Raw genomic sequence first — 15,925 nt, 5'->3', positions numbered from 1 at the left:
TTCGGTGTATTTTCTTCTTCTAGGAAAATGGCTATTTCTTCTCTTAATTCATAAACACGCTGCAAAAATTTCCCACGTGATGACCATCTTGCCTCGCAATAAAATAATAACGCTGAATGTATTGAACCCATGTCTTTACAAAGTGCGGAAAAGATTCTCAATTTCAAAGGACACAATTTTATATAATTTATTACGGTTACAACCGTAGTGAACACAATATTCAGACCAGGACTCATTTCTTTCGAAGCCAGAGCTTCCCTGTGGATCATGCAATGTGCGCACTTAGGTGAATTTTGTTTTACAAGTGCTTGTATACCTTGGAATCTTCCGGACATTGAACGAGCACCATCGTTGCGTATTTCGACGCAATTTTTCCATTCTATGTTTGCCTCGTTCATAAAATCATTTAAAATAGCAAATAATGCAAGCGTTGTTGTTTTGAGTTCTATTGGTTTGCAGAAAAGTAGTTCTTCTACTACTGACATGTTATCACAAATTCGAACATAGGCAATTAAATGAGCATCTTTATTACTATCTGTTGCTTCGTCAAGCTGTATTGAAAACAATTTGTCACGCAACTTCGAGAAATGCTTACACTGTACATCTTCAGCTATATCGCCAATTCGACGAGCAACAGTATCATTTGAAAGAGGTAGGGACTGCAATTGTTTTTAAAAATTGTCTCCAAACATAGTTTCTACAATCTCAATTGCTGCTGGTAAAATAAGGTCTTCACCAATGGTGTGAGGTTTTTTACATTTGGCTATTTTATATGAACTTTGTAAGATGCAATTAAAGCTATTTTATTCACAGACAAAGTTTCTTTAAAAAATGATTTTTGCTTTTTATATGATTTTAATTTTAATTCGAAGAATTCTCTGGGTTTGTTGACGTACTCACTATAAAGCGTTTCCAAATGTCGTTTAAGTTTATTAGGTTTCATGCTGTCTGCGGTCAACATTTTTGAGCAAATGATACACAGGGGCCTTTCTTCTTCATTTACTTTTCTTGATTTTATTTTCCTCGTCTGTGTACTTGTTGATGCTTGATTATCTCTAATGCTTGCTTACTTCCGCTTAAAATTTATCCATGAGTCTGTATAATTCTGCTACCATGAATATTTAAAATGGTGAATTGCAATTAACACGAAAACATATATAACATGCACTATCATGATAGATTCAATAGCGTTAAAATCGACTCGAATGAGACTGGCTGGATTTGAAACTTGCGTTATCGAACATTTATTCAGCGTATGCTCGAGACGGCATCGGTCGTATGGATTCCCTTCCACAAACATTGTTTATTTTTTCTCTTTTGTTTAATCATGCTTCTGTTTTATTTCTTTTATTATTCGAAAAAATGTATTCCCAGTTTCTAAATTTAGCACACCCCGTCTAGGTTAACTTTCATTAATGAATTTTTCAACTTTCATACTCTTTTAAAGTTATCTCTCTGTTTGGCTTTCATTTCAAATATAATATTTAAATTTTCCCCGTTTTCATTCGCTTTATCTGTTCACCGCCCGCTTATCCAAAATGCAAGATGTGGTTTCTCGCCAACGTTGGCTCGCTTTTACTCTTGTTTTTGCAGTTAGTTAAAAATAATTTAAAAATAGAATCTAAAATACTCAATTTACATTATTGTTGTATACATTTTATTGTAAGCGGGGGGCGGGATGAAAATTATGATTGAAAACTGGGCCGCGAATACTGAAAGGTTAAGAAACGCTGTGATAAGCAATATCTTGAAAAAAATGTATTACTTTATTTATATGATATATTACTTTATTATTTATTTATGTATTATTGTATGACTCATTTTATGACTTTACAATAAATAGAATTAATAAAAAAATCTTTTTAAAGTGGGTTATATTTTTAACGTTTTTTTCCAATTCCATAAAAACTCGGTTGTGTTTGTTTTGCACATAGCATCGGCATTCTGTTCATACTCTTTTATCTCGTACCTAAAAGATAAAAGAGTGCCGGAGGTCAAAATTCGAAAGATAAAATAACAGTTGCAGTGATGTTAAGTGTATGTTATTCCATAATTTGCTGATTATTAATTGTTTTATTTTTTGAATTAACCCTTATTTTTATGGAATATGGGTTTATGACATTATCACTTAGGAGCATTGTGATGAAGCAGTTTTAAATTCAACCCTGATTTGAATAAACATGCAGGATAAATCATTTCGTATATATGTCAGATCATATTTAATAATATTTTTATTAAACAGCAAATTTTCAATTATCCTTTATTATACCATTATCTCCAAACAGAACATCAATCACAAATTAAAAATTGATCATTTAAGATGTAAAGGCCGATTTTTCCTTAAAAAATGACAATAAATTTATATGTACAAAAATATACTATTTATTAAGTCTTGATTACATGCTTAGCCCTTCTGCTATAAGATTGATAATGATTTTATTCTAATGCAACCACTGCATTGAAAACAAAAAAGAGAGCATTTTAATATTGATATGCGTCTTTTTTTTCCGGTCATTTTGCGGATTATCTACGATAGCCGTGCTACTTTAATTGAAAATTTACTTATACGATAGTTCAATACTCCGCTAATAATATTATTTATTTAATTCCAAATTGGTATTTTTAGTGGGAAAAATAAATGCTTCCCTAACGTTCTTCAAATTTTTTTCTTATTTTTTCCAGTAATTTTTTTATCTGTTTATTTATCTGATGAATTTTTATTTCTGCTTATCTAAGATACGTATATTCATTTTTATGGGGAATTATTCTTCTTATTTTATATTTTTATGGGTGTATTTAAACGCATCATGCGAGCTCCATAATAGCACCGCGCAGGTCTTTTCTTAAAACATAAAAATTCCTAGCAACAAGCATCTGGTTGTAATAAAACAACAGGATGCATGTAGTTTGCAATACAGCACTGAACAGACTCCCACTTGTTGCATAATAGATATTTTATACTGTATTGTCTAATTTGGGAAGAATGTAACCTGAGAATATTTTTCGCAATACTTTTCTAAATCAGACATACCATGTTTCTCCGAAAATTAAACCCAAAGTGAATTTTCGGGATGTCCGTAATTTATTCCTTATTCAGCAAATCTGCGTAAATTAAGATCATCATCTAGATGGAAAATATGATCATTGCCAAATGATCATTCAAAGAGCTACTACATCATTTACTATTACATTTGATAAATGACAGTTGTGACTACGACTAACTAGAATCTCCTCTATTTGAGAGATACAGGGTGCTCCAAAAATAATAGATGGATTTTGAAAACAAACAATAATAATAAAAAAAACGGAATGCAATAGATATATATCGCTTACTGCCTTTCGCCTGGGAAATCAGAGAATTTTATCCAACCAAATAGCAAATTTATTTAACAATGCTAACACCAGAAGGCGCTGCAAAATAGGAAAAATAAAAACGGTATGAAAATGTTCCAAGGACTGTTGCAAAAAATTAAACAACAACATATTCAATGTAGTCGCATTTGTAGCAACAACGTGCCACTGTCTGAGGCAAAAATGAAGTACTGAATGGAGATCTCAAGTATTTTGTTTTAACTGTACCTGTTGCAAATTCCTGCAACACAACCTATCGGTGACAATGTTAACAAACTTTATAATTTAGCGGGATTAGATTCCTTGATTTTGCAGAACGATATATTTCTGCGGCATTCTGTGTTTTTATTATTATTATTATTGATTGGTTTTCAAAATTCATCAGATATTTTTGGGACATGCGATATAAAGGGAATATTATTTTGATCTTTAGATAAGAGGAGTAAAGAAAGAAAGAACTATTCAGTCGACAACAAAAAAGGAGTTCAGCAAGACTAGACGAACAAGAATTTTTCACCTTTCTTCAAAAAGAATGTCGAGTTGTCCAGAAAAGGGGACCAGAGTACAAAATCCTTTGTTAATTGATGTACGAAGGAAATTCAAAGAAGAATAAGCGAGTAACAGGTCGACAATCATTATTTCTTGAGTCAGAGGAAGGGTTTGTTGACAGAAGATTAGTGTTCGGTTGTTTGCAGGCCTGATATTCAAGTATTTGCTCTTAAACATTGCTCCAGTTATACTTATTGTGAGAGGAATTCAACACACAACAGTTTTCTTCCGTGATATGGAATGCGATTCTTTTTCTGAAAGTATAGACCAACAGACGATTAACACCTTGTTGAATCTGGCTCAAAATTTGATTAGTGCATACAATATAGATATAAAATCTATACACCGAATATTATTTATCTGGTTCTTTTCGTTTTCTAATTACCGTAAACTTATTTTCGAACAGCCGGATAAACAAACTTCCTCTCAACGGATTTTGACAAAATTTTAAAAAAATCTAGGAGTTTTGTTTGAAGACCATATACCAAATTTCATTCGTTCGTCTACCACAAAATGCTTTTGAGTGATCATTCTCACAGAGGGACAGACATTTTTAAAGATGTGTTTTTCAAACTCAGGGATGTCTGAAACATGGAGATTCATTAAAGTTACGAATTCTAACATTTTGATGAGTACAATATCTTCGTATGCGATAAAGTAAAAATCAAAGCAACTAGAGTGAGTCATCAACAGACTGCTATGAGTGGTCCACTTATCAGAAATGGCGCATTCCAGAACTCAAGGAAGAGCCTCGCGATAAGGAGCTATTTTAATTTTAATGATTGCAATGACCTACAATCGATTTTCGTATTTAGAAAATCGGCCACGAGTATTTAAGGCTAAATTTCGTTATCTATTATTTTTAACATGCACTCACACCAGGATCATATTCAGGACTATTTTAATCAGCATTAAGTATATGTGATTATTCATAATCACATACTTGGTGATTATTCATTCATGATTATTCTGGTGATTATTCATAATCACTATTAAACTTGGTAAATTTGGTAAATTATTGAATGTTTATCAAAATTACCAGTTAGTTTTTAAAATCCCTAACTCAGAAATAATGCATAATAGACCGGTGATGATTCGTAATCTTTTTTAAAATATTCCGATAAAAGAGATTATGAATAACCACCGGTAATTATATATAATCACCACTTTATTACATTTACCGTAATATATACAACGCTATTCATTTACCATAAACAATGGTAAATTAATTAACAAGTCACATTAGGTTTCAGAAACAAAGGAATCAACCTATCGACAATGAAAACAAAACAGGTGATTTTGTAGTGGTTTATTATCATGTGGGAACATGATATTGTTTTGGTTAGGGAGATTTGAAGCTCTAAATCACGTAGGCAATGGATATTGAAGCTCGAATTCGCGTAGGCAATGAATATTGAAGCTTCTAATCGCATATATTTTTTTACCTGCTTTTACCAGTATTGCATTATTATTATGTATGCTTTTTGACAGCAGATGCATTTTTAAAAGGCTGACGTAGAACTATGACATTATAGCTGTTATTTCATCTCATAGCTCCAAAACTTTGTCTGCCAGGTAGAAAAATTAAAAATTAAAATTTTAAAATATTATATATATATATATATATATATATATATAGAGAGAGAGAGAGAGAGAGACCAATAGAGAAGTCTCATGATTGTTTCAAACCGGTTTAAACTGGTTAACGACTTAAATTAATTAAGACAAACCATCACTTAAAAAATAATAATATTCTCACATGATAACTTGAAATTTGCGATCGTATATTTCATTAATTTTTTTTTTTTTTTTGGAGATCTGATAATATGCAAGTAATATGGAAAAACTAATGAAAATGTTGTTCATAAATTCCTTTTCATTACAGTGAAACGTTTCGATGATCACGTAAAAAGATGATGAAAAAGCAGAAATATGATTAGGAACACCTATTGACAGTAAACCATATCTCATGACTGTGTTCTAATTTTCAAGCACACTGCATACATTGGAAGATAAATTAATCACAAAAAAATCACAATATTTCTAAAGACAATGAATGTTTTAAAGTTTATTTGCTATTTTTATTTTATTTAACCAATGCATTGAATATATATTTTCTAACAATAATTATGTTCATTTTCAGAAATATCAATAAGTCTTACAAAAACGGATATTATGACAGTCACCCGTTACACCGATAATAAAACTTAATGTTTATAAATATGCTCGAATCCTTGGATTGTTTTAAAATCTTCTATTGCACAGAACACATTCATGCATAAAAAAAGAATTGCACAACGCATGCAACTAACAGATTTAGGAATTACAACAGTCTGTTTAACTTATAAGAACAAAAACAGAACAATGTCTGTACATAGTGGTCATAAAAAAACAACAAGAAATGCAAGATTACATTCAAAGGTAATGTGGCTGAAAGAGTGTTGTCTTTCATCAACTATTCGCCAAGCTTGTAAATTGCTTACATGGTATAAATACTGATATGTTTCTCTTGGTTTGTTTCCTGTATCCATAGACGCTGCTATTGCTAAATAAATGGACTAGAAAACAATAAATTAAAATCACTTCTAACAGAATTGCCTGGTCACAATCAAATAGAACATCACAGAGTCAACTAAATTGCCCTCAACACTTGAGAAACTGCCTAATTCATCTTTTGGCATTGTCTGTGGTTATTTGTCGATATTTTTAACGTATGTGCCTTGTAGATAAGTATGGCGCTTAATACTTGCCATGCAAATGATATACGGCATAAGCTATGTGTTAAGGTTCATTTAGCGGATCTCATGAAATCGGGCATGTTATTTTGTCTTCTTTGACATATTTTTAGAGAAATCATCCCATCAACACAAATGGTATAAGAATTTCTTGACACTGAACTTGTTCATTCTAGATTCCTTGTATTCAAAATATAATAGTTTGGTTGTCAGAAAAAAAAATAGTGTCGAAATAATGCAGTGAAAAGTTCATTGCTAATTCGATAGACTTTAGAAAATGGGGACATTTAGACTTTCGTTTCTTGGGAGAAAAAAAAGCATGAAAGACTCAATTAATTTTTGAGACTTGAACTAGAAAAGATGAATTTGAAAATCTAGATTTTAAATCTTCCGGCAGGAGAAACTGAAACTGAAATATCTGCACTTAAATTATAAGAACTATTTCAAATATCATAGAAGTCTTCAATGCATACACTTCTTCAAAATTTATTGTCTAAACAATAGGATAAAAAGTTTGTTTTTGAAAAACACTTCATATTTTCGATATTTCAATATTTCATGCTAATGAATTATATTGGCATGTAAAACAGAATATTTTGTACCGGGAGCGGCACAATCAAGTACCTATTTTATAACCAAATATCATAATATTGGATTGAGGCTGGAAACGATAAAAAAAAGATTTCATCGATTCTGTAGGATAAATATTGAATATCAGATTCGTGATGGTTATTTCGTTCTTTCCAGAATGATGTTGTCTCTCTGAAGATAAGAAATTATTGAAAAGCACATAAGAAAATAACGATCAAGAACAAAGCGTAGAAAATCAAAAATATCCATTCTCGTGGCTTGCACGTCACTTGCAGTTTTTCCGATCTTAGGGTGCCATTGACCCCTTCCATTTGTACTACCACCTTTGGGTGTGATCCTATAGGAATGGACAGCTGGCAAGAATTGCTTTTAGAACAGTTACTGATGTTGGTGGAATAATTAAAGTGAGTCCTATCAATGGTGAACACGATGGAAAATTCATTCGGCAGAATGTCCAAATAAGTGTTCGAGGAGAAGACGTAGTAGTAATAATCGCTCTCTGTCACGTACTGAGACAATGTTTGTTGTCGCGCCACTTTGGTGAAGGGGTGCGTGCACGTGTAGGATATGGGGAGCTCCTCATGGAGAAGGGAGTTGGAGCAGACATACAGGATGTCCGTCTCATTGGTCAAAACTCCTTGGCTACTTGAGATGGAAGAAGTATCTTCGTCAGATTCCGATTGGGATTGGCTGTCTTCTCCGCTGAAGTCGTCGTCAAGACTCTTTTTTCTGAAATAAATAATTACGGATAAATTCCAAGTTTAAATTCAAAGAACAGTGAAATTTTAAATTACCATATGAAACAAATTTTTTTTCCTATTCTGTATTACTCTAATCTGAAATTCATAAGCCGCATAAGCTTGGTTGGAGAAAGTAAAATTTTGCCCAATTTAAAAGAATTCGGCTCCACTTTAAAATTTTCTTTAATTAAAAAAAATTGAAATGCTGCCCTTATGAATTGACCTATAAATATATTACAGATGAATCACTACAACATTCATTTATTTTCTTTACTTTGAAAATCATTCGATCAAATCCTTTTTTTAATTAAAGACTTTCGGAAATTCGGATGTTTGCCTGTGGCAACACTCGGCGTTAAGGATAAATGTTGCAAGTAACGTGAAGGATATTGCATTGGCCCCGTTGTCAAAATGCTCCTTCAACGGAGCTTCATGTTTTTTAAAAAAATAATAATGAGTAAACTGTCAGATTTGTCGGCTCTCGTCCGTGGCAGTCGGATGTCACCAATGGGAAATTATATAAATTGTAAAAATTAACTTGGAATTCGACTACCTGAATTTTATTCAAAATACAATCCACTTAATTAAAGAGAGTCAAACAGACGATTTGTTTAAAAAGAATCAAAGATGCAATTTAAAATTATTGTCCATTCTCCAACGATGAATTTTTAGGGGTTTATTTTTCTACAAATGTAATTTTGACAATTTAATTGCAGTCCTAAAAGCCATTTGCTTGTAACCTTCCAAGATAGAGGACGTTTGGCGAATTTATAGAAAATTTGCTCAATCTCATCGTTCTTGGGGAGAAACCTGAAACTAATCTTAAGTCTTATCAAAACAGCTTCCCTAGTTCTTCATTATCTTCCCTAGTTGTGTTGAGTTACACCATACCTTAAAAATATTATGTATTCGCATTCCATTGGTAAAAACAATCAAACACGCATATCATACGTTAGAGCACTAGCGCAACAAATCTAGTCAAATTGTAGTAACGGAAGAATTTATTAGTGTGCAATCTTTGGCAATTAATTACTGTCGTAAGGTTAAATCATAAGTGCCAAATATTTTATTTATATACCTTAGTATTAAATATTCCTTCAGTTAAGTTTCTTTGGATTAATTAAGTGATAGTAAATTTTTTTCAAGTCCAAAGTCGGCCTTTACAAATTTCTTATGTTTTTATAATTTCTTTCAAAATAATCTCATCTATTTCAGAATATGGTCGGAAACTACTTTAATGTGACCCTTTATACCACTAAGGATGCCAACAATGCCAAGTTGCCAGTAATACTTTTGCAATTCAATAAGACCAAAAAAAATTATAGTGTTTGCTTATTTGGACTACCATATTGACGATAAACTCAAGAAGACTATTAATGTAGATTTTAACTCAGAATATTACTATAAAAATAGGAGAATCTAAGGAAATTCATCGCCTTGTTGAATCCACTTTTTTTAAGGAAAACACGAGTACGAAGAATTTTTTAATTTTCCGTTATGAATACTTCGTTTAATTTTCCGTATGAATAATTACTAATGAATGTTGAAAAAGCCAAAACTCGCCAAATGTAGCACCAAAACCCAATTGTTGTTGAACATTTGATGAGAGGACTTGAGAACACTTCTAACTTACGAGAAGAAAACAAACATTTATTTAAGCTGTTTATTCAAAGTTTACAGAAAGAAAATCGTATTTTTTTGGAAAATTTCATTCGATCATCCTTCACCAACGAAATTATCGCCAACGAATCGCCAATCTTTCACCGTTAATTAATGTGCTTTTTCTATTTTACTAGCCATTATTTAGTGGTATAAAGGAGATTTTAACTAGAAAATACTGCTGAATTATCATGTTGAAATATCTTTAAAAGGAAGAAAGAAATCAGAAATAAAAGAAATTGACACATCTTAAGGGAAAATTTAATCACTAGTTTCCTTAAATTTCTGTTTTCTAAAATGATGATCAGTATATTAACATTTTTTACAAATTTTCGTCACCAAATCAGACATATTGCATATTCTGGGCCGACCTGCCGACAGAAGTTTGTTCATGATGGCTTCTATATCTTTATCCTTATTGGTGGCCAGAGTCCGAATATATCCTTGGAATTCATCCACATTGATCCGTTTCTTGTCCTTGGCGATTTCAGCAAAAGTATTGGCAACATCTTCCGTCGTGATGCCCTCCTTTGGATCGATGACATTTGCTTGTCGTAGCCACTTGTCTATATTTCTGAGTGTGATTCCATTCACCCCCTCTCGATCCCCAAAGTCGGCGTACAATTTGAACAATGTTTCGAGGTCCTGTGGTTCGTTGGATGCAGGGTTTGAAAGGGCGGGCGGTTTTTGAACAGAAATGCTTGCTTTATCAGGATTTCCAGGAGGTCTTTTGCTTTCCTTATTAGAATCATCCATAACTCTTGTATTAAATAAAGGGATGGTACGGATAATGTGATTTGGAAACAATAGCTTTAATATTTCATGAAATCTAATTCGATTTTGTAATAAGCAGTTGTGCAAAATTTTAGAAAACAAGATAAAATCTTACAGTTTTGTTGCCATTTTCGGGAGAGAAAAATATATTTAATAGAAACTTCAAAGATGATAAAATATCTCACGCATGTATTTGCCACGTTATCAAAAATGGTATTATTAAATACATAGTAAATTTATGGCTTATTCTGCAATATTATTTACAGTTTAAAAGCATGGTTTTTTATTATTCTTTAGGAGGCTTATGGGTGGTTTGTGGTGTTACGCTTAGTCCAATGAAATTGTTAGAGTGACATATTTGAAATAAATTATTTTTGGATACAAGCCGTCTTTGGCGATCAGTTGATCGCAAAGATGATTGACCTTTTAAATGGTAAATATGGAATAGTTTAATCGTAGCGATTATTTATATGGCGATGGTTAAGCGATTTCAACGCTTGTTAAACTTTCTGTTTGACGTCTACTTTTGTCTTATACATTTTTTCCCTTCTGATTTAATGAATCTGATCTGAATGAAGAAATTCAAGTAAAACTGTGACAGATGATAATCCATGTTGTTTTACACTTCTTAATCCTAAGGCAACGATTTAGCAGCAACAGAACAATGTGAAATTCATAGCAGATAAAATAAGAACCTCAAACAAATAATAATCTTTAGATAAAAATGCAAGCAACTTTTATAAGTACCTACAAAATAGCGTAACAGTATTCAGTAAAAGAGTTGAATGAATACAGATGGCAACGTTCCGCGATAACGAATCATAAAAATATGAACCTGAAGGCTTGTAAATAGAGGCAAATCTGATAACAAGAATTCTCGAACTCTCATGTGATAAGGAAAAGGCTCTTGTCACGGAGAGGAAAAAACAATTCTTAATACGCTGGGAACAGCGAAATATAGTTTTTAACATTAGTATTTAGAAAGATAAAAAAGAATAATCCAACTATCTTTATAAATTTTTTTTAAAAGATGAGTTTAAACAATAGATTATAATTTTTTTTTTTTTTTGCGTAAATAAAAAAGAAAAAATAATAAGAAACTAAAGTAATGCAATTAGTTTCATTTGAAATTCTTACTAATATGAGATAAATTTTTTAAAATCTTTGCTAAAATACGAAAGTAAACATATCTCTGCTAATAATAAAACTGTTTTCTTAGTATGAAAATACACGGTTTTGAAATACACTTGATTAATAGCATAAACAAGTTGCCAGTGGCCGTTGGTAATGGTAAAAGTTTGACTGCCATTTTTTACTGTCTCATATACGAAGTATTAAGTCATTGTTAAAAAATTAACTTCAGATTTTGACGATTCTCCACGTTTTAGACAAACCTGAGTTCGAAAAACACATCAAATTTTGAAAAAAAAACCCCACTTACTCATTCAATACATTGAACAATTTTCACATAACGAATGATTTATTTTTAATTGTAAAACATTAGACAAGTTTTATTTATTAAAACATTTTTTATGGCAAATCGAATATGTATTGCGATGCAAAAGTTTTTATGTTCATAGTCACAATTCGGCACATTCAGAAAAAAAAAATTCTAAATAAAATCACTCCAAAATCAGCATAATATATGAGCATAGGTTTCATAGTTACTGTGAACTTATTTCCATTATTATTAACAATAAAAAAATTGGGAAAAACTAACGAATGTCGTGTAATATGGAAATATATATATAAAAAAAGGATATTTTTCATGCTAAACAGTCTCTACAGATTAATACTATAGTACAGAAATAATAAAAATGTATTTAACAAATGGATATTGTTTGTAAATACTGTTTCAAAAATTTTCATACAATTATAATGAACAGAATGATTTCTATGCGTACCGAAATTTGAAAGAAAACAACCTTCGAGATAAACACAAAAAACTTGATTTTATTATCACAGGAGTTCTGTTAGTTGTTAAAGGATAATTTATAAACTTTCGACATTTCAAGCCTATACAAATTATACATTTCCATAATCAGTGAAATGCTCTCTATTTTATTAGATAAAATTGAAAACTCATTTTTTTTGTAGCTACAAATCCGGTAAAAACTTCCTAGTTCTTTTAAGACATCAAAAATCGCTCACCTGACACCTTCTGTTTTCGAATTATCTCATTTATAGTAGACATACATAATTCCGAAAACGATTTTTCTGAACTCAAAGAAGTTTGAAACATTGGAATTCATAAAGATGTTTAAGTAGAATATTTCGACAATTACCACACTTTTTCTTATTCCTATGTTAGAAAGTAAAATCGATGAAAAATACTTTCTTTTTTTCTTTAGCCAGAGTTGACATTTTAAAAGGACATGTTGGGATTTTCTTTCAAAATGTCATTCTAAAAATCTAAAATCTAAAGATTAGGATTTCTCCCACACATTGAAACAGGGAAAAGATTCTATGTTGGATGAAAAATAAATAAATAAGGATTAAAATAAAAATGCTCTTATATAATAAATTCTGTTATAGATTAAACTTGCCTAATATTACGATTTATAGAAATATGTAGATTTGCAATGCATCGGAATAAAACCCATTTGCTATGCATTTATCTATGAACATGGAATGAACAACAATTACAACAGATTTTGAATACACATATATGTAAACATCTAAAATACATAAACATCTGAACATATCAATTGATCATCATATATAAACATCTAAATATATAAATTGAGTTACAGGATTTTTCCGGAGATGAAGAAATTTCTTCATTTAACTCCTGATGTTTTAAAAATATTGCTAAATATACAATGAATCTATGTGAAATTTTTAAATGCTATTCCACACCATTCAGAAATAACCTTAAAATTTGAACATATTTTAATAATTGTTTAAATCCGTAATTTTCAAGTGAAATGTGATACGAAATTAAATTGGAATTCAACAACATTTTAGTGATTTTAAAATAATTTGATGTATTATCGAGCAAGTATTTTCAAAAATTCAATGCTGAATTCAGTATATTATTAAGTAGAGAAGGCTTCTCTCTTTCTTTCTCTTTCTCTCTCTCTCTCTCTCTCTATATATATATATAATTGTAAATATGATTATTCTGGCAATTATTTCATAATCACCTCTAAATTTATTAAATGTGATAAATTATTGAATATTTATCAAATTCACAGGTTAATTTATAAAATTCCCATCATGCATAATCACCACATGGCCAACATTTACTGTACCACACACATACACATATATATGTGTATGTGTGTATTATTACATTTCTTGTCAGTTATACTTCATATAAAATTCCTTATAGATTCCGATATATTTCGTAAAAAATATGCTATATAACCCACTCTTTCATGTTTTTGTACATGCTTGTTTCAAGTTTTTAAAATATAAAATCAAAATTAAAATATAAATTTTGAAGTAAAGACTTTAAAGGATTATTTTAAAATATTTAGCGATGTGTTTAAAATAAGACAAACTTCTGTTATTCTTAAAGTCTCCATAAATGCAAAACTTACAATGAAAGAAAATTGGCAAAAAAATATTTTAAGACAATGCATTAAAATTGGCATTTCTACTGTCTTCAAATAAACAAAAGCTATATTTAAATAATTTTTACTATCATTTATAATAGAAATAAATGTCAAATGGATTTGGAATTTTTACAAAACGCATTTCAACAAAAGGGAGGAAATTTCTATTAAAACGACAATAAAACGCCAGGTTTATACCTTGACTGAATAAAATTTTCTAAAGTCATTCTATTTTTACCAGAAAATTAAAAAAAATTAATGTCCATTTACCTATGTTCCCGAAGACATTTCTTTAATCCTCCGATTCCCTTGACCACTGTGACGTCGGCTCGTATGAGTCTCGCGCATGAGGTTATATTGACAGAGGATCCTCGCAGTAGACGAAAGCCCCAATACTCCTGAGCTTTGTTTGGCAAAGTTATGTGATGTGTGGACACTGTCCTCACGACCTCACTCTCGTCCACTGCTGGCTCTGTGTCGTAAAGAAACGATCTAAATTTCGAATTGGCGCTAAATTCTACGCCTTGGCACCAAACAGATGACAGACCTGCATCGACTGTGATGACATCACCGGCCACTACGATCTTCTTCTGTGGCTTGTATACATGATATTTGACCACCAGTGGCACAGAAAAGAAGATGACGGCCAGTATAATGGACACAAGTGTTATAAGTGCATGAGATGCCATTTCGGTCCAGTCCTTTCGTGCAACATTATGTTTTGATCGCCAGACGCAACAATCACTGAAACCAAATTAGAAACCTCAATGGGAAGAATCCATTAATATGACATTCAAAGGTGATAAATTAATGAAGTAAAAGGTCACGAAACAAAAGAAGGAGTGGGACTGGCGTGGCTTTTCAGGAGGCTTGGGTGAATCATTATTGTGACAACGGTTGTATCATGCGGCCAGCACGATTATTCCTCCCTGCAGCATTCGATCCAGGATAGTAGCAATAAAATGGGATTGAATCAGCTGTGCTTTCTAAAATCTGTCATGTAGGTGAATTGGGAGGCGAATCCGCGTTCACTGTGATGGAAGTGAGTGAAGGAGAAAAGAGAATAAAAGCAAATATTACAGAGAAGGGAGCTCTTTTTTTTTTCATCTGCCGTCGTACGTGTTGTAAGACTTGCGAAATCTGCTCTAAGAAAAGGACGGTGGCACACGGCGCAGGGCACAAAGTTTCCCTTTATTCGTCACAGAGAGGCGAAAGACGCCAACTCTGCCGCTTGTTAGATAAGAGGCTTGTGCTTTCCGCCATTTGAGTGCCTGTAGAGACAGAAGCAGGAGTGGATGTTGGTTGCGCAACAGTCTGCGCACGTCGGAAGATATATTTTGTCAGGTGGTCGTTTCATGAATGTACTTGTGGAACGTAATAAGTGGTATTTAAAAGTAACATAATCTGGGATTAACCAAATAAATATAAAGCGTCGCCCGTTAAACCCTTTTTGATATCTACTCGTTTGATTCAGTTAGAAAATTTTCTAAGAAATTAATTAATAATTATTGTTTTGGAAATGTTTATTATTCGCATTATACTGTGAATTCATCCTAATTGTACTCCAATAGCTAATTTCTAAATGGTTAGAAATAGATTAGTTGAGAAAATGCTTTAAATGATAGGAAGAATTATATTTTAAATTGTTTGAGTCAATTAATGCACTTTTGAAAAATTTTCTAGATATAAATGTTTATGCCATTTTCCGATAATATTAGTCGAATTTTATAATACTTTTTTGTAACATAAACATTTTAAACAATAGGAAAAAAAAAACACTCTTCGATCAGTATTGTTGTCGATAGTCAATATCGTTGGTAATCAATATCAACATTGAGTATCGTTATGTTATACCATTTCAGTGGGTACTTCAAGGAAGATCGGTGACGGATGTAAGCATTTCGCAGCTTAGGCAGTGCATATTGTGGACCCTCCTTTTGATAAATAGATAAATTTAATTTCACGA

At 31.5% G+C, this 15,925-nt stretch overlaps 1 protein-coding gene across 1 annotated transcript; it reads right to left on the bottom strand.

The window, feature by feature from the left end:
• Positions 1-5,955: 5,955 nt before the first annotated feature.
• Positions 5,956-15,198, bottom strand: LOC129971620 (uncharacterized). Its single transcript, XM_056085568.1, has 2 exons — positions 14,230-15,198; positions 5,956-7,955 (listed from the first exon to the last, which is right to left on the bottom strand). Exons 1-2 carry the CDS (start codon positions 14,646-14,648, stop codon positions 7,412-7,414), a joined length of 963 nt encoding a protein of 320 aa, XP_055941543.1. The 5' UTR covers positions 14,649-15,198; the 3' UTR covers positions 5,956-7,411.
• Positions 15,199-15,925: the final 727 nt, after the last annotated feature.

The sequence above is a fragment of the Argiope bruennichi genome, chromosome 1, assembly GCF_947563725.1.
Source record: "Argiope bruennichi chromosome 1, qqArgBrue1.1, whole genome shotgun sequence".
Taxonomy (NCBI): Eukaryota; Metazoa; Arthropoda; class Arachnida; order Araneae; family Araneidae; genus Argiope; species Argiope bruennichi.
Note: the sequence above shows the minus strand (reverse complement) of the source record. Positions and strands in the feature narration are given on the sequence as shown.